We start from the raw sequence: 20,625 nt of genomic DNA on the forward strand, positions 1-20,625 counted from the left end.
ATTCAAAATGCGCAGTCGGGAACTAGTCGGGAACTTGTCTAGGTCACCCCCAACTCTCCTTTTCTGGCCGTTGATGGGGTACTTGTGCACGCAAAGCCCATATCTAGTACATATACAATTCTGACAGTGAATGGCATTGAATTTCCTGTTTTGAATGGGAATATTGTGTCGTGGTTTGGGGAACTATTAGGCCTACAGTCCTTCCTTTCAAGAAAAGTGTGTGCGGTTGATTACCAAGTTTGGCCACTGCTATTTCCGGCAGATCTTTGTTCTTCAAATTTTCAATTAGCCGTTAATTATTCGTCGGGATTTGATGCTTTGCAAGCAATCGTATTGCACCGAAATTAATGCTACAAGCAATGGTCTTCAGGTCTTGGTGTACTGAAAGAAAATTATAATGCGTTAACATTGTATTTAAAGCTATTGCTACGTGGTCTTCGAGTAGAGTCTACGCCACACACGCATTATGCGCACTGATGTTTCTCAAAAGCGTCTATTTAAAGTGTGTTTTTTTTTTACAAATTTGGATTCGGGATCGCCTTCTATGCATTTCGCTCGGATTTCTGGATCACTGGATCTGAAGTACGTTTTCTGTTTGGCTAGTCACGAGTATAATTTTTTGTTTGCTTCAGCACAATGCTTTGGGTCACCTGATCCGCATCAAGAACTTTAATTATTATTAAACGGTCCTTAACTTTGTGTTATTTTTGGTTTTCTTTGAAAAAAAAGTTGCGATCGGGTCAGCTTTAAAGAAACTGTAACAAAGACGCGCTTACGGCGCTTTCCCCTAGACTGATATCCTGCAATGTCACAATCCTGTTGGCCAAATAAACGTTTCATTGCTTTAATTGTTACAGGTTGGGTACGTACGAATCGTTTTGGTTAGGTAGGGTCATAGACACGATTTGTTTGGCGAGGTTCAGTCAATAACTTTTAGGTTGGTTGGGTCAGTTTACTTACTGACGCAGTGGTGTCTGCATGCACAGACATTCTGTAAAGAGGGTTCATTCAGACGCGGCCTAATCAGCCGCAGTAATTCCGAACTTTACCAAAACGGATATCGCCGCCGCTTCTACTATCGGGAAAAGGGAAAATAAAGGCGGGGAAAATGCTTCTCTTGTCGGTGCTTCTTGTCAGTTCCATCACGGTGGTTCACTCGGGCAAAATAGAGACAACTGCCGACTGTATGGTAAGTCGCAACAAATGTTTCTTTCGTTCTTGAATTTGAGGTGGGTCTTTCTTTCGCCTGGATTCTCCACTCCCGGTTTCCGGCCTGTGGTGATTAAAACTCAGTATTGGAATATGTGGCTAGTTCGAGTGGGGTAGATTGTGAATGGGTTGATTAGGGTGAACGGGTATGGGGGCTGGGTAAGATGTGAATTGAGACGACAAGTGGAGTTGTCTGTTGCCTGGCTTGTTACATAAGTTATTGGTTGAGTGTTTGGGAGTATAGGGATTGCAAATGTGTTAAGTTAAATGATTTAAATGCTGAGATATATTGGCTGGTAGGTGCGGTTTAGAAGACGAACTTCAGGGTATAGAGCAGGAAGGTAAGGCTAAGTTAATAAAAGTTTGACAGCGGCACTGATTCATGACTAGGCTTAAATCAAATGTTCCGTTAATTGGCCGGTTTTGTTCATCTGCCATGCGCTGCGATTATACCGACATCGCATAGGCCCCTCTATGGCCCGACCTTCCCGGGGTCTACTCGATGTTCCCCAATACCGATGTTCCCCACTACCGATGTTCCCCGAAATCCTTGGGATACGGGTTAGGGTTGGGTTAGGATTAGGGTTAGGGCTAGGGTTAGGGTTATAGGTTAAGGATTTCGGGGAACATCGGTATTGGGGAACATCGGTATTGGGGAACATAGGTATGCACCCACCTTCCCGGGCTTCAAATGCAGTATTACCATGCGGCACTATTGCTAGGTTCACATTCCCGCATTATTGCAACGAATACCCTGATCTATCCCGAATAAACAATATGTAAGCATCGGGAGAAATTAGCCCCGATTCGCTGTTTGCAAGAATGAAACAGAAATAATCAAGAGCTAAGAGCATAATGCTAGGTTCACACATTTCCGAATCCGAATCGCCGCAATTCTTAATTAAATCGGGGATGGTTCTTGGCTGCCTCGGGATTATTCTGTTATATAGTTCGGTGAAAGATCGTTTAAGATCGGGAAGCGCCCCGACAATTTTGGACATGTTCAAAATTGTCAGGGTTATTCCGGAACCAATTTCAATTCTTGGTTTGTTCTTGTTGTATTCATAACTAATTCTGGATATTCTTACAGTACTTGGATATTTTTACAGCATTCTTACAAGTATCGTAGAGTTATTTTTGGTGTTAAACAGTCCAGAATCATGCCGAATCATTACGAATCATTTTGTTATTCCATACAAAATTGCTACAATTTTGTTTTATTCTGCACTAAATCGCCATCATTCGGCTTGGTTCGATCTGATTCGGCTTCCAATTCATACCTAGTTCTTGATTATTTTTGTTTAATTCTTAAGTCATTCTGACAAACAGCGAATCGGGGCAAATTTCTCCCGATGCCATCAAGAATCTTGATTCGGAATAAATCGGAAGTATTCGTGTTTCGTGACAATAATTCGGGAATGTGTGAACCTGGCATTACACGCCAGACGCTTCTGTGCATCCCCTACCCCGATATACATGTGCGTCAATTACAATCATGTACAATGACCGACTTGAACAATTCGTCCTCGACTTTGTTCATAACATATTTTGACTTGCTACCAGATTTGGGCGGTGGCTATGCCCCCACCCCACCCCCAACAAGTGTCAGTAATTTAACCAGAATAGGATTTCCCGCTACGGATTCTTGAAAAAGAATCGTAGGAAAAACAGGGAAAATGTGCTGCATGGAGTCAGAGCAATGTGATTGAGCCACCCCCCCTTTTTTTTTAATTTGCAACGGCTGACCGGCCAATTGCCCCTCCCCCGCAACATGAGTAGGATGATTGCACGATATGATGGCACAGGCCTATAGCCTATAAGGCCAAAAGAAAAACAACATGTTTAGCGTCCTGCCTTTTAAAAAAAGAAAGGGAAGGAGGAGGCTCTTTTGTTACCTCCAAAATGGCCGCCACTTGGACTCAGGAAATGACATACCGGCTTTATATGGGCTAGATGCAACAGGCAAAGAGGCCTAAATGGTGTCAACGTTTAAAAGTTATTATTTTTTCGGTTAAAAAAAAGAAAAGAAAAAGGAGGCGGCCTCCAAGAAGGCGTTGCATGTGGAGTTCCTTGCATAAGCTGCTACAGTTGTTATTAAACTTGATAACATAGACTGAGTGGTTCGAGATTTGTATCTTTGGATATTAGTAATCACTGATCAGAGTATTTGGATCCAAAAAGGATATGTTGACTTGCCCAATAATTTGCAGGCCTTGGACTTGAATACACTGGTAATCCAATACACTGGTAATCCAATACTCATTTGAAGTGCGCAGTCAGCACAGTTTGATGCTTTGGCTTAAAGGCACACAATCATTTGGTTTTCATGCATTTTGTTCGTTTCTAATAATAACACCACTCACAATCCAAAGAAGATTGTTCAAACCCTAGCCTGTTGAATTTTCAGCTCAGCGGATATTACACTTTTCGAGGAAATAGTGAAAAGCCAGGCACAATCTTTTGATCACGAAATACAATTTCGTCCATAGCACTCTTTATTTCCAAATATCGGTCAATTCACTGTTTGTTGGAAATCAGCTTTTTTGGATTTCTTCCAAATGAAAGCAAGCCAGACGGAATAATTTCAGGGGGTGCTTTGTACCAGTCCGATCTTAGTCCGATCTTGTATCCGAGTGAGCTTTTTGATAATAATTAGATACTCTACTTTTGTGCAAATGATATACCTTTAAATTAATTGTTATCTACAACCAAGAACTGCACAACGGCTGCCCCGCTGATGCACACACAGCAAAATGAACCTGAAAATTCAGCATGAGATATCATCTTTTTGTTCCATAGATGTACTTGTCGAAGTACGGCTATGTACGCCCCACCACCGAAGGCGCTAACATGAACGAAGAAGATATAATAGCGGGCATCTACAAATTCCAGAGCATGGCTCATATTGCGGAAACTGGTAAGTTTAACGACGATATTGCATACTGAAGCGGGATTCTATTGGGCTCTTGTCCGCCAAACTAATCGAGCAAAACGCAAGACAAGGGGACACACACAAAAAAGATATCTGTAGGAAGATCTAATTTATTTTGCCAAGTGGATTCTGCGGGCAACTCCACACCGCCCTCAGAACTGCAACAGATCGATTCCCAGCTTGAGCTTGGATAAGCACAGCTTTACAAAATGTATTACAATGCTACAACTTAAACCCAACCCTGAAATCTAGCCAAGCCTTACCCGCATAAAAACAATAGGAACCCACTTAGGCAACCTATTTATAGAACCTATTTTTGGAGCGCGCGCTGGCAGACCCAAAACCAGGTCAGCGCACCTGTGGCCCAACCCGCCAACAATGCGCCGTCAAAGCCCTTCAGCGTTAGTCTATGTAATAGCCTATTTCGCGTGAACAGATTTGCTGATTAATTAGGCAAGACCAAGTTTTTATTCTGCCCTAAATCGCATTCATTCGGCTAGGTTTGGTCTGATTCGGCTTCTCATTCGTATCTAGTTCTTGATTATTAATATTTCATTCTAAAGTTTTTCTTACAAACTGCGAATCGGGGCCAAGGGCGGACCCAGGGGGGCCAAAGGGGGCCATAGCCCCCCCCCCCCCCCCAACAAAAAAACGAATCAAAATATTTTTTTTTAGTGACTTCGCACTAAAGGCAGGCAATGAGTACACCACCATCTTTTCCTCAAAAAACTATGGTTAAAATGGTCAGAAATTGCCTCAGATCACACCACAGAGCATCTAGAACCCAAAAGATTTTCAGGGCCTTTAAGTGGGCCCCAAACCCCACGCAGTAATTGTTTTGGACACACTTTTTGGGGACCAATTTTTTTGGCCCCCTCCCCTCCAAAAAAAAATGGGTTCTGAATCCGCCCTTGATCGGGCCTAATTTCCCCCGATGCCATCAAGAATCATTTTTATTCGGGATAGATCTGGGTTTTCTTGGCAATAATTCAGGACTGTGTGAACCTAGCATTACCAACTTGTCAGGCGAATTTCATTGGCAATCGTTTTCCTTGGAAATTTGTTGGCCAAAATCAGGTATTCTGACAGAACGAATCCAAATCCTGGAGAACCCCCGGAGTCTACTTTTTAGTCTGTTTTTGTCATAACACATTTTGTGGGACGTGGTTTTGTCTCGTTTCACGGATATGACCCTAATATTTTCATGAAAAAAAGTTACGCCATAACAATGGCCTACGTGCAGATTCAGACGTGCCATTATGCAGCGGTAACAAAGAGTCTGGGTCTATGTCCTTTTTGCCCTCAGCCATGAAGTTGCACCTTTTTTGTGCCGGTCCTGGATACCTATCCCATCGACTGACTCACTCACTGACAGTCACTTATGATCGGTGTTTTTTTTTCAGACCAGATCTGTTATAAATCGGTTTCATCTTCTATTTGTTCATAAGATGTGTGTTTAAAGGCATTGTTCTTTCTTCACTTCATTAGGAGAAACAATAATAAAATTTACAAAAAGGCCTTATTGTGAATCTATAATTCCAATCCATTGATCATTAGTCACGTTTGTTTTCGACCAGTCCACGAATCTGCTGCCTTCCATTTGTGATTAATTATCCAAATTCCTGAAAATCGTCCGCGTGATTATATGTACAGGTTGACCAGGCCAAAAACTTTATAAAAAACAGATCAACTATTGTTACCGTTTCGTGCGCATCACGAATCTATAAGTAAAAAGGTCAGTCTAGTAGAAAGAACGCCAAGAACAAAGATGGCAGACTGACCGCAACTCTGCATTAATTTTGCGCAATGAAATAGAAAACTCTCATTCAGTGCAGGAGCAGTAATGAAAAAAAAAAAGAATTATACCGTGATAATAGAGTGGGCCTGTCTTTGCCATTTCATAGCTATTCCTGGATTTAAATTATTTTCATATTATTTAGTTTTACCATCTGTTTATAAGCCTTTTATGCCGGCTGCTGTATCTTGAATTATGCACGGTCAGATGAACTTCACATGCACTTGGGCGTTGCATCTGAAAACACTGTTCACGGGACACTCGAGAGATAGTTTCCAATACAATCAATGGAAAAATTATATACATGGTGATTCACAAAAATCGAAACCCAAATGGGTTTACCGTAAACCCGGATCCGCATTTCTAAAGACTCTGTGTTGCAGGTAGTTCAGAGAATGTTCTTTGTGATTTTGATTCAGTGGCAATGACTGCAGGGTTTTCTTTTGATGCCGCGAGACAAAAATATTTCCTCTAACTCCGCCGTGACGCATTCATATTTCGTTGACTTCAGGTGGGAATAAACCTTTTACTGGTTTTCTTCGTGCGTGGCCGCCTGGCAGGTATCTCAGAAGGAGTTCTTTGTTATTTTAATTTAGTGACAAAGAATGCGCATAAAGCCCGGCGCACACCTTTCCGATTTTAATAATCGGACCACTGGGCCACAGAGGTGTGCGCTGAAAATCAAGTGATCTAACCGTATATTAACCTATGTGGATTGCGTTCGATTACTTCCACCAGCTTACTCGTGCCTGGCTCCTCGCGTGAGAACAGACATGCGCAGTGGAGCTAAATAAAGGAACGGTTTCTGGTAAAGTTTCGTGCAAAGCCTGGAAACATGGGCGTCGCCATGATTTTTTCTAAAGGGGGCAAAACATATTTTCCCAAAAATTCCTGTATTTCTCAACATATTATCGATTTATCAGTTTTAGAGGGGGCAGAGACATTTTGCCCCCCCCCCCCCCCATCCATAAAATTTACACCAATATGACTACTCGCCTGCTTTTCTTTTCTTTTCTTTTTTCTTTTTTGTGTGGCTTTTCCGGGGTGAGGGGGGGGGGGTTGCGCCCCCCTCGCGACGCCCTGGAAAGTTGAATTTTGACATGACGCAGGCAGAAAAAAAATGTTGCAACCTGACGCCACTTTTTTCTTCATATATCATCTTAATGAAGGTCATTCATTGCAAAAATGATAAGACACAGACATGAATCTGGGATCGAGAAATATTTCCAATTTTTGTTTGGCGGCAATAATTTGGGACTGTGTGAACCCAGCATTGCTAACTCGTCAGGTGGATTTCATTGGCAATCGTTTTCCTTTGAAATTTGTTGGGCAAATCCGAAATCCCGGAGAACCCCCGGACTCTACTTTCTAGTCTGGTTTTTTTTTTGTCATAACACATTTTTGTGGGACGTGGTTTTGTCTCGTTTCACGGATAATGACCCTAATATTTTCATGAGAAAAAGTTACGCCTACAATTGCCTACGTGCAGAGTCGGACGTGCCATGGTGCAGCGGTAACAAAGAGTCTTCTAGGGTCTATGTATTTTTTCCCCATCATTGCAAACTTTGCAATATCCTGACTGTCAAAGAGGAACTTTGTGCTGGCCTTATTAATCCAGAGGCGGTCTTACAATATCATGTAAAATATTGGAAAAAGATTGTCTCGGTTTCTGGTCTGCGCGTGCATCGCCGTAGCCATGCGCGGCGGCAAATTTATTATCATTTTTTTTTCAATGCAAGATGATGTTTCAAAACCGCGCAAAACTCATGAAAAGCAAATGATCTTACAGGGTGAGTCAAAAATAGGGAAACTAAACCCAAAAAATTATATTTCATATTTAAAAGATATGTAGCACTAAAAATAATAATGACTGGGAAACCAATTTTCATAAGCTACTTTTAGATGAAAAAAAATACTGCAATTGCTCAATCCGTTCAAAGAATTCACCACTTAAACACAATGAACCTAAAACCCCTTTCGTCGTAAAATGCGATCACAATTCACAATTGTCTTCAAATATCACCGGCGATAAAATCTCAGTTTAAAAGTTAAAACCATTCAACAAAGTCCTTTTAAGGCCCGTCTTTCGAAAACAAGTCTTTCGAAAAAAGTGGATTTTAAGTCATATTGTTTGCCCAAGCGGGGTTGTTAATCAAGATATTGTGTATTACAGTTGTTGAAACAAGTATTCTGTGTCTTTTTCTGTGTTGTTCCAAACAGTCAGAATACACAATAAATTGCTTTATTTATAGACGAAACTGGTTTTAGGGTCACTGCGTGTAAAATGATGACATTCTTTGTAGGGATTGGGTAATTTTAGCAATAATATTGTTTCATCTAAAAGTAGCTTACGAAATTGACTTTGCAGTCATTATTATTTGTTGGTGCTACATATTTTTTTTTAATATGAAATATAAGTTTTGGGGTTCTGGTTCCCTTTTTTTTTACTCACCCTGTATATCCGTGTTTCGTCCCGAAAATAGAATTTCGGGTATTCGTGGCCATAATTCGGGAATGTGTGAACTATAGCATTATGTAGCGGTCTAACTGCAACGGTGGAAAAAAAACCGTAGTGGTGAAGGGAAAATCCGGTAAACCGGTAAAATCGGAAAGGTGTGCGCCGAGCTTTAAGTTTACACATACCTTTGCAAGCGTTTCGTGCAGTGCGTTCGATTACTTCCCCCAACTTACTCGCGCCTGGCTCCTCGCGCGATGACAGACATGCACAGTGGAGCTAAATAAACAAAAGTTTCATGCAAGAGCTGCCAAAGTTGAACTTTGACATGACACTGAGGCTGCATCCGAATCAAGTGTCAGAGGTAGGTCTAGGTCCACGCCCATTGAAAATACGCGGGGACGCGCTGACAGTAGCCGGCCGTAGCTCTGGAAGCCCGTTTCGGACACGGACTGAGGCGCCCGCCGGATGTCACGTTGGCTGCCATGTTTATTGCATGGCAAGTTATGGGTGCAGACCAGTAAATCGGTCCGAAATTGCCTGCGCCGGCCAAATCACGATTTGCATGCCCTCAAAATCTTCGGTATTTGAGCATGCTGTGGGACATGAACTTGAGGGATTGTAAAAAATATGGGTGGAAGCCGTGCACAGGACTGGGAGCTTGCAGTTCTGTGTAATTTTGATGTAATTTGGACCCTAAAAGCGCTCTATTTTGCAATGGAGTGTAGGCATCGTTTTTCAAAATGGCGATGGGCTTCAGGACTATTTTCAGGGGTGATCATCTTCAGATGGAAATTTCTCCTAAAAGTCAGCAGTTGACCCCCCAAAAATTGAAAAGAAAATGAAAGATGATGAAATAAGCTTTAATTTGATGTGTGTCTCGAACACCTTGAAGAGTTGTGAGTATTTTTCCCGAATTTTTGAAGTGGGAGCATTTACCATTGGGGTCTATGGAAGTTTATTTACTGGTCTGCTACCTATAGTTTCAAAATGGCGCCTTCCGTCGTTTGTTGTCAAATGTTTGCGGAGTGTTTTTTTTTCAGGGGGGCGGAACCTGGGGGGGGGGGCAGCGTTTAAAAAGGGGTCACCAATGGCGGTTCCAAAACAAATGCGCCCAAAATCTGAATAGGGCCGATGGACCGTCGTCCGATCACAGCAATTTCGAGCGAACAAGGGGGGGGGGGGGTAATTTGGGGTCGGAAGGAGCAAAAACTCAATTAACGCCCGTTGGGGGCGCCCTGCAGTAAGGTAGCCGCAAACAGAGGGTTTGTTTTCAGGCCAGAAATCGCAGTCAGAGATTTTTTTTCTTGCAATTTTTTGATGAAATATGAGTCATCCATCCTTCCTCGTGCCGTACAAGTTGTTTGGGTAAATTTTTCAAAACCTCGCTTCTCTATAGGGTGCAGACCAGTAAATCGGTCCGAAATTGCCTGCGCCGGCCAAATCACGATTTGCATGCCCTCAAAATCTTCGGTATTTGAGCATGCTGTGGGACATGAACTTGAGGGATTGTAAAAAATATGGGTGGAAGCCGTGCACAGGACTGGGAGCTTGCAGTTCTGTGTAATTTTGATGTAATTTGGACCCTAAAAGCGCTCTATTTTGCAATGGAGTGTAGGCATCGTTTTTCAAAATGGCGATGGGCTTCAGGACTATTTTCAGGGGTGATCATCTTCAGATGGAAATTTCTCCAAAAAGTCATCAGTTGACTCCCCGAAAATTGAAAAGAAAATGAAAGATGATGAAATAAGCTTTAATTTGATGTGTGTCTCGAACACCTTGGAGAGTTGTGAGTATTTTTCCCGAATTTTTGAAGTGGGAGCATTTACCATTGGGGTCTATGGAAGTTTATTTACTGGTCTGCTACCTTATGGAATACTTACCCAAGTAACTGGCTCGGCGAGTCGGTTACATGGGCCAGGCTCGTGAAAGCGCGAGAAGTCACGTGAGGCAAGCGCGACAGCGTTCGATTTAACGCTGTCGCGCTTGCACGAGTAAGCGAGGGGGAAGTAATCGAACGCACTCAGAGGCATTTACCTCCAAATACGCCTCATACACGGTCTACGTGAGGCTATTATGATTGTTTTAAACTGTGTTATTTAAAGGGAATGTACAACATTTGCTTTTGCTGCAATTTTCAGAAATAAATGGATTTGGAGGATTAGTATGGTACAGCAAATATTGTTAAAATGACTTGTTTTACGTTTTGGGCTTGTAGATGCTAGAAAAACCAAGAAAATCATTCATGTTCTTGTAGTCTGAATCCCTGACCCCACTTAAGATGAAACGGAGAATTTATAGACTTTGGGGAATTGTAAGGTCAGAGAATCAGTCCAGCAGGCTTGTACCCCTTCACAGTTGTGTAATCAATTGCAAAGAAAACACGAAATAACTAATTATGAAGAAATAGGAGCAGTTTTTGAAAAAAAGCCAGTTTTCTCAAACGCTGGTCGGCCGACCAGCGTTGGAAAAATACCATTTTTCTTGAAAATGTCAGCACACCAGGAGCCACGATTTATTTTACAAGATGCTTTAGACTGTCATATCCTAACAGTCCAGTAAGGTATTTTGAGATAATTTTATCATTTCGTTTTGTGATGTTTGCAAATGTTGTATCTTCCCTTTAAGTATGCAAGTAGCGTCAATTGAATATTTGCCATTGATTTTAGCTATACTGTATGTATTTGGTTGGGGTAAATTTGTACTTATTCAATTTTACCTAAACTATGTGCTTTCGTCCATAATTATTATATCCCCTAAAGGTAACATGCAAAATGCTTGCTTCAATCCTGGTTACAAGTGAAATAAAAAAAAACACCGAAAATCCCTTCACTGTCCTGCGTCAGGAACTTACTAACTTGTCACGTAAAGTTCATTGGCAATAGTTTTCCTTTGAAATTTGTATGGGCCAAATCCGGTATTATGACAGAACAAAATGCCAAACCCATGAGAACCTCCGGAGTCTACTGTAAAGTCTGTTTTTGAATGCATTCTTTTCGACCTAGTTTTGTCTGGTTTCACGGTAATGACCCTAATATTTCCAGAAGATAAAGTTACGCCCACAATGGCCCACGTGCAGAGTCGGCGTCACCATTGTGAAGCGGTAACAAAGAGTCTATAGGGTCTACGTCCTTTTTCCCTAATTGCAAACTTTGCAATATCCTGACTGCCAGAGGCGAACTTACCTTATTGATCCAGAGGCGGCCTTACAATATCAGGAATGTAAAAGAGTGAAAAGAGTTGTCCACCATAATGGCTCTACAAATGCGTGGAAGCTTTCATTTTAGATTTTGTGGTATACATGATTTATTTCCCCCCACTTTTATTGGCCTAATGACAAAAAACCTCTAAAAGAGTGATGAACAGAAACTTCCATAAAAAGTTTTATACCAGCTTGCCTAAAACCTCAACGGATTTGGTGTTGAACATGCTCCATTGGAGTTTGAGTGGTGTTATGTATTGGAAATGAGCAAAACTCATCAATGGCAAATGATCTTATATCCGTTTTTAATCCCGAAAATTGAATTCCTTTTGAAATGATATATATATTTTTTTTTTCTAGCAATCTACAAAATTGATTTTCTTTTGAATGAGACATTTTAAGGCCAAACAAAAACTGTGTCCTTGCAGGGTAGACTGGTTACCGTCCCATTATCCGAATCGATGAGTGTAGGATACGGAAGCCAGTCTACTCGCAATGCGGAAAATGCATGTTGCAAAAGCAACCCAAAATAAAGGTTTTTTTCCTAATTGTTGCACTGTCGACCAAAATGAAAAGAGGTAGGGTTTCTTTTTTTTGGGGGGGGGGTAAAAAACATGTTGAAAACTTGTTAGGAGAACAAAAAAGAGCACTGACATTACATCTTGAGGATTTAGGAAAACCCGAAATTTCTCTTCGTCGTGCGATATACGAACTCTACACGGTGAGTAAAAAAACCGAAACCCAAATGTCGGGACTATCTATTTAGTGACGTTCTTCATGCAGCACTTTGAGAATCAAGGATATAAAAGCCCAATTCATACGATTTCCTTTAGTACAAGAATCATTCATATAATGTACTTTTCAAGTTACGGAATTTTAAACGCAACCACCGTTTTAAAGTTCTGCCCACGGATCATAAAAAGGTGTGTGTTCTTTCAGCAGAACGAAAACAATTCACACACATCCCTAAGTGATTTGTTTTCGTTTTGCTGAAAGAACACTGAATTTTTAGTGATTCATGGACAGAACCTTAAAACGATGGTTGTGTTTAAAATTCCGTAACGTAAAAAGTGCATACTTGATATGAATGATTCTTGTACTACAACAAAGTTATGAATTGGGCTTTCATATCCTAGATTTTGAAAGTGCTACATGCAAAACTTCACTAAAACAATAGTCCCGACATTTTGGTTTCGAATTTTTCTTTTAACTCCCCCTGTATTCAATATATCTGTAATATTCTTGTTGAATAATGGTACAGTGTATTATGGTGGTTGTTTGTCTATAGTAGCAATAATGTCGCCAACCCGAATTCAAATTGTTTTAGCTGCGCAATTTCGAATACCCACTATACTTAAAAATTCGGCCTTGCCCGGGTATGATGAAAAATAAAGGTAACATTGTCAACCTACCGTTTAAGTCTGAAAAAAAAACTTTTTTTCAGCTCATAACGAGCATTGGCGCACCGAAGGGGAGATGGCTTGTTCTATATTGCTTGTACATTTAAAATAAAATTATTTAGGACGACACGGTATGACGTCACAGATCAGAGTTATGTTCGTACCGTGTTTCATGTTCATTCCATGTACCCGTTTGGAAGAAATTTTGAGTTTGATTTGAGGCTTTTAGTTTCAATTTCAATTAATTCGTCCTTCCGTTAACTCCGGAGGTTAAGGTGAAATGACTTTCCAAATATATGTTTATGAAGATATTGTCAGTCAGAATGAGAATCATAAAAACAGGCTTCGTTTCATCAGTTATCTTTTTACGAAATAAACGGCGCCGGTAATTTGATACCTTATGGCTTCTCGTTGGGGGTAATATGCACACCTGGGCATTAGGGTTGTTTGTGCCAAGCTTCAAGTTCATCCAAGTTCATCCAAACGCCTCGGAGAATAATTCGGCAAGAAAATTAATGAAACATTGTGCGTTAGGGCTTATCGTCCAAACACCTTGAAGGGTCTCATTGTCCACTTACTTGATCCGTCGGTTGGCCGGCCGACGAACCTGTTGCCGTGAAATTGGTCATAGAAATTCCCTTATTATGACAAAGAACGAATCCAAACCATGGGGCACGTACTAACGTCTTATCAATTTATCAGACTTTATTTTTGGCGTGTAATTATAGCTGGGTTGTGAGAAAACTGTCGCCACTATAGGCTGTCCGTGGCGCCAGGTTGTACTATTGTTAACCAGTAACAAAGAGTATACGTGCTTACCGAGCTTGCAAATACTTTAATATCCTCAGGCAGAATTGGTCTATTCTGAAAGGTTTGACCCACATATTATTCCACGAATTATAAGACATCGGACTGAAACCCCTCGATCTTGAATTACTTGAGCAACTGCTAAAGGAGGAAATATTTTGAAAGGTTTCTATAAACAGTTGGGTCTGTATCATTTTGTTGTATATTCATTTTAGCATATTTAATTGTGCACCCATTATAGGTGTGATTATTTGAACGTGATAATATCGTGCCGCTTTATTTCGTTCTTGAATCTTTACAATCAGGCAAAAGTTATTTAAGAAAAAATCGGATAGTAGTCTTGTCTAACCATGGAAAAACAAAACAAACAAACAAACACCCCAACAAACTGACAAACAAACACGCAACACCCCAACAGACAAATAAACAAACACCCCAACACAACAAACAAACAAAGAATCAACTCAATACCCCGATAAACCAACCAACAAACAAACAACCTACAAATAAACAAACAAAAAACACCCGAACAGAAAAAGAAACTAAAATCATCAAGCCCCAAAAAGAAGAAAGAAATGATAAAAAAAGCCAACAATTAACATCGATTTTGTTTAATCAGAGCCCTTGCATATTGCTTTACAAAAACAATATCAGAATGATAATTAAAATTTAAACTTTCTATATCTCGTTTTACTTTTAAAACAGGCGAGTGTGATGCAGCAACGAAGGCGATGATGAACAAGCCTCGATGTGGTTTCCCAGATTTCGATGACGATATGGACGCAAAGAGAAGGAAACGCTACGTGCTGTTTCATACAAAATGGTCCAAGACGGACTTGACCTATCGCATCGACTCCGTGACACCAGATATTCCCGACCCATCACATGTGAAAGACACTTTTGCCAATGCCCTTCGAGTGAGTACATGTACTATAGGGACGCTGAAAAACCCTGAAAATTATATGGCGTCTGCGATAAGGAAAAGGTATGGGGATAGACAACGAAACGACGTAGAATAATATCAGCTATATAGGTTGAGTCAAAAAAAAGTGAAACCCCAATATCGGGACTATTGTTTTGGTAAAATTGTGCATGCAGCACTTTCAAAATCTAGGATATGAAAGCCCAATTCGTAAGCTTTCTTTAAGTACAAGAATCATTCAAATCACTCGTGTACTTTTCAAGTTACGGAATTTTAGGCACAAGCACCGTTTTAAAGTTGTGTCCATGGATCTCAAAAATTGTGTGCGTTCTTTCAGCAAAACGAAAACAATTTACAAACATCCCTGTATGATTTGTTTTCGTTTTGCCGAAAGAACACCTTCTTGTGATCCGTGGACGGTGGTTGTGTTTAACATTTCGTAACTTGAAAAGTACATAAGTGATTTGAATGATTCGTGTACTAAAAGAAAGCTTATGAATTGGGCTTTCACATCCTAGAGTTTGAAAGTGCTACATGTAGCACTTCACTAAAACAATGTTCCCGACGGGTTTCTTTTTTTCCCACCCTGTATGTAGCGGTATTAGCCCAGTCAGTCTGTATATCCGTCCGCAACCGAAGGAGGCAGAAACCTTCAAAAGTGGGCAAATATATAATACACCAGAGCCAATAAAACCCGGCTATGGATCACATCTGACCCGGTACATGCCGAATCATATGCACCCCATATGTTAATGGAAAATAAATGCACTCCTCAGTCTCTTACCACTTATCTCCTGCAATTTGGTATTCAATTTTGTCATTGTTGCCTCTAAGGTTTGGGCTGAAGTCTCGTCACTGACATTTACCAATGCATCTTGGGACGAAGCTGCCGACTTCGTGATTAACTTCTATGGAGAGGGCCATGATTTAGACATAGAGTCCGATGGGGCAGGAGGGGTTCTGGCTTTCGCCTATTTGCCTGAGGATGGTAGATCATTTTTTGATGACAATGAAACCTGGAGCATCAATGAATCGCCCCTGCCAGGTAAATGGATAAATACTTTATGCAATACCAAAAAAATACCTTTTATATTTAGGCGTCTGAAACCAATTGAAAAAGCTCCAGTTATAACGCAGATACGCCCTACGAGTAGAGTTAATACTGAAGGGGTGGGGGGAGGGAGAACAAGTGCACCCAGCGAGAACTGAATGATTGTCAGCCGGCAAATACTTCGAAATTTTGTTAAGTAATTACACCAAAGGTAAACATTCGATGTTTCATTCAAAGTTGAGCTTCTAGCCTAATGGGCTCCGTGCGCCAACACGTTTTGGTCATTCTGTTTTGGTCATTCTGTTTTCTTACACGAGTAATGATTTTGTTCGTTTTTATAATTGAGACTTTCGAAATAATTTAGCAACTTACTTTCAAAGTGAGAAAAGGAGCAGTATACTATTGATAGTAACGATCTAGCAAAAATGTGCTACATAATGGGTCTTATATGTTCATATACTTCATTTACCTGTCTTTGGTTGCATTCTCCCCAGCGCTTTGTATCCTCTGGAAAAAGGCGCTACATGTATAAAAATACAGTTATTATTATATACGTGTAAAGGTATATACACTAAGGAGACACGTTATCGTAATTTTTTCGCACGATGGGAGACACCGGCCATTAGGGAGACATTTTCATGTCTCCCAAATGTCACAGCCCCCCTTTAGAGGCACAATTTTTTCCGTTGCAATTAATATATTATTGTTGTTCGTGGTCTACTTAGTAAACATACCGAATTTCGTGGAAAAGGACTAGGGAATATTGGGTTAGTATAGGGCATATTTAAGTTTGAAACAATTTGTGCACAAATCTATAGGGATGTCTCCCAAATGTCCAATCCAGGGTAATTATTATTATTATTTTCGATTTGAAACAGGAATCGACCTGTTGTTTGTAGCAGTGCACGAGTTTGGCCATAGCCTGGGTCTGCTGCATAGTAACATTACGGATGCGGTGATGTATCCGTATTACCCTGGGTACGATCCAAACTTCAGTCTCCACGAAGATGATATCGCCGGCATTCAGGCTTTGTACGGTGATTCTAATTTTACTCGGCCGACGATTCCGGTGCCAACCGCTACCAACCCTGGTAATACAAAATTGGTTTTGTTACGCCCCCAACTAAGGCATCGTCCCGATTACTAAGTTGGGACATTGGTCCCAACTATAGACCATTATCATATTTTTTTCCCATTCAAATCAACACAACTAAAGCGAGGCTGGAAGGAAAACATACAATTTTTTTTTTCATTCAGTAACTGTTCTTTGATACAGGGAGCATTTAAATGAAATGGTGGCAGAATGATAAAGGTCTATGGACCATGAAAATGTTGCCATTTTGATTTTTTATTTCCATTCAAATCAACATAACCAAGGGGAAGCTTGAAGGAAAAAATAGTCTTGTTTCTTTTTGCACACACAAAAATTATCATTCAGTACTGTGATTGGGATGCAGGGAACATGACTGAAATGGTGGCAGAATGATAAATGTTTATAGACCATTATCATGTCGCGGCCATCTTGATTTTTTCCCCATTTAAATCAACATAACCAAAGCGAGGATGGAAGGGGAAAATGGTCTGTTCTTTTTTGCCCAAAAACACATTATCACTCAGTTCTGTTATTTGAATACAGGGAACATGACGGTGGCAGCATGATAAATGTTTATAGACCATTGTCTAGTTGCGGCCATCTTGATTTTGTCCCAATTAACGTAACATCAACGTAACCAAAGTGATGCTGGAAGGAAAAAAATCTGTTTCCTTTTTGCAAAGAAATGGTGGCAGCTTGATAAAGGTCTAAAGGGCCATTGCCATATTCGGGTCGTGACAGTTTTTAAGATGAACAACGAGAATCGTTTTTTTTTAGTTTCCTCTCTTTCTTTGAGGGTCACCTTTTCACATTGTATGTGGGAGTTTTACACACTTAAACCATGTAATTCAAAATGATTATTCAAGTGTATGCGACATTGCTTAACATTTTGTAAAAAAACAATGAGCAATTTAATGAGTAAGTGAATCGTAAATATCACTTTGACTGTGCTTCACTTGACAGGGGTTTTGTTTCCATTTGGAGTCGTGGAAGGAGACACGTTTCTTCCACCCAGTGACGATGGAAGCACCGGAAGCATTCCTTTATCTTCAAGCTTCCCTTTTTACGATTACAGCCATAACTCTCTCTTTGTAAGTATGGTAAAATAATGGGTGGTTCCCCTTCCTTTTTTCAAGCTTTAATAGCACGATGTTTCTCTTATTTTGCTCCGAAAATATAAGCACAATTCCCCACTTGAAATTCCACTCTTGTATTTTTGTTCTGTTTGATGTCTTCTTTTGAAAACAAGACAAGATAAACAAAATAAACTAGTCTTGGGGTCCACAAAATTCAGGTGGTTATTCACACACGGAAGTACTTCTTCCATCTGTGGACGCACGCATGTTTACGTTACATACCAAGTGTGGACATTCCCTTGGTTTCGTGTAGTTAAGAAAAAAAACAGTGAAAAAAACTAATTTTTCTCAAACTGTGAAAACTCTTTCAGCCCATTTTTTTTCTATGATCCCCTTAAGTGTTTCTCTTCATTTTGCCACAGATAAACCTAACCAAAAAATACCTCTAAACCTGTTTTCCAGAAATGGGGAAACACTGTGTGGACTTGCCCAAGTCCACACAACGTCTCCTCTACCTGGTTTATGTGGACCTCTTTTGCTCGGAAGTCCACACAGTGAATGTAATGCCTACCCAATATGGGTGGATTTAGCCCATTCACAAACGCCTATTCCTATTGGTGAGCGCAGACATCCGGGAGCTTCTTACAGTGTCTTGTCAGGCTAGTTCCCATACCTATCTATACTTTTTGGTAATCGTATGGTATTGTTTATTTCAATACATGTACCACACAATAGATAATGTAGCACAGCTGTTAACAAAATGCACAGGTGTCGATTAATGGTGGATACCTGGCAAACAGTACACGCCTGTACGTGGCCTGGTTCCTTATTAAAGGGAATGTACATCATTGGCTTTTGCTGTAATTTTCAGAAATGAACTATTTGAGGGGTTAGTATAATAGATCAAATATTGTTACACTGACATGTTTGAAGTTTTGTGTTTGAAAATGCTGGAAAACCAAGAAAAACTAAAATGTTCAAGTAGTCTGGTTCCTTGACTCCACTAAAGATAAAATGGATCAATTTATAGATGCCGGAAAATTGTAAGGTAAGGGAACCAGTCTAGCTGGCCTACACCCGTTCATGAACATGTAACCAATAGCAAACAAAATTTGGACTGAACAAAGTGTAAAGTTGGAGGAGTAGTTGAAAAATACGGTTTTTCCAACGGTGGTCGGCCGACCACCGTTGGAAATGTATACCAAAGTACCATTTTCTTGAAAATGACTTCACACCAGGTGCCATAATTTTACTGGATGCTTTAGACTGTCATTTACCAACATCCTAGTAAGGTAGACGTAAAAACTTGGTAGTTTTATTTTTTGATGTTTGCAAATGTTGTATATTCCCTTTAAACACATTAATATACATGTACACCTATAATTATATAAAGGTAGAAAAGGGGGGAAAAATACAAAAAGTAACTGACTGAAAGTACACCTGAATTCCAGAATATAACAAGGACTAAATGCAAAACGTGAACAACTCGAGAATAAAAACTCTAAGTAATATGACTCCAGTAATATCTACAATAATGATAGAAATATAATACATGTACTAAATGCTAGGGGATAAAACAAAACTGTATTACACTGGAAATAAGTTAGGTACTTTTAAAAACCATGCATGCTTCTAAAGTAAGGTACTAGAGTGATTTTATTCCATAGCAACGGGCCTTGATGTCGTGCAGTGTTAATAAATAAAGTAGTTCTTGCCGATGTGAAACTTAGCTGCTGATCTGGTATTATGTTATCATAGTATGCCTCTGAAACAATGATTTCATTTCACAGGGCAGCAGATATTTTTCATAACTTAAACATAATTTAAACATAAGGATACCCAGGCGATATTTGTATAAATAAACATATTGTGAGGGGGTCCGGTGTGATCTGTAGGACCGGACTTCGTATTGAATAGTATCGCAACTTGTGTGCAAATGAATAGATCTTTTCACCTTCTGACATAATCCCGCCCACACCTATACGATTGCACTGCCCGGCTCACAAGTGACAGTGATTCGGTGAGTCTGTCATTCAGGTACAAAGATGACAATGCTTTTGTTTGATCTCCAGGTGAACACAAATGGTTTGATTTCCTTCCTGGTCCAAGTCTCAGGGTTTACCACGTCACCATTCCCGCTGGGTGGTAACAGACGCTTGGTGGCGGTATTCTGGGGGGACGTGAATACCAACTATGGGGGAACCGTGTCCTACCGTGAACTTCATCGTAATACCAGCACCGAGGAGCTATTCGATCGGTCAGATAATATCACCAGACAGGCTTCAGGCAACTATTCTCAGTTTTCAGCATCGTCGATGTTCATCGCGACGTGGGACAAAGTTCCATTTTATGGAGCCAATGCTGTAGGACGTGAAATAGTAAGCAGATTTTGGAAGTTACCTGAGGGTTAGTCGGAGTAACTTGGACCAAACTTATCTCCTTTTTAACATGGTCTGGCGATAGTAAGGTCCAAGCTAATAGTGCGAGCTGGACAACATCATCCTGTCACTGTCCCAAAAACCAACATTTTCAAACAAAAAACATCAGATTTCACCCTCAAAACGGCCTCCAAATTACTAGATTTGCCACCTGAGGTACAAGTAGACATCGATGATTAAGATGGTTGTACTGAAGTTTACTTACGATCCGGAAGAAAAGTGGAATTTCCCGTTCAATTCTGAGA

At 40.4% G+C, this 20,625-nt stretch overlaps 1 protein-coding gene across 11 annotated transcripts in view; it reads left to right on the plus strand.

Annotated features, from left to right (window-relative positions):
- The first annotated feature begins 1,013 nt into the window (after positions 1-1,013).
- The window catches only part of LOC119720271, a 67,209-nt gene continuing 47,597 nt past the window's right edge, over positions 1,014-20,625 (plus strand). For all 11 annotated transcript variants that reach the window (XM_038189900.1, XM_038189904.1, XM_038189910.1 and 8 more), the window contains exons 1-7: positions 1,014-1,189; positions 4,009-4,126; positions 14,506-14,717; positions 15,557-15,767; positions 16,652-16,864; positions 17,830-17,957; positions 20,015-20,320. In XM_038189900.1, coding sequence (XP_038045828.1) covers positions 1,109-1,189; positions 4,009-4,126; positions 14,506-14,717; positions 15,557-15,767; positions 16,652-16,864; positions 17,830-17,957; positions 20,015-20,320 — 1,269 coding nt within the window. In that variant the 5' untranslated portion in view covers positions 1,014-1,108. The remainder of the gene's footprint in view (positions 1,190-4,008; positions 4,127-14,505; positions 14,718-15,556; positions 15,768-16,651; positions 16,865-17,829; positions 17,958-20,014; positions 20,321-20,625) is intronic.

The sequence above is a fragment of the Patiria miniata genome, unplaced genomic scaffold (genome assembly GCF_015706575.1).
Source record: "Patiria miniata isolate m_02_andy unplaced genomic scaffold, ASM1570657v1 HiC_scaffold_9, whole genome shotgun sequence".
Classification (NCBI taxonomy): Eukaryota; Metazoa; Echinodermata; class Asteroidea; order Valvatida; family Asterinidae; genus Patiria; species Patiria miniata.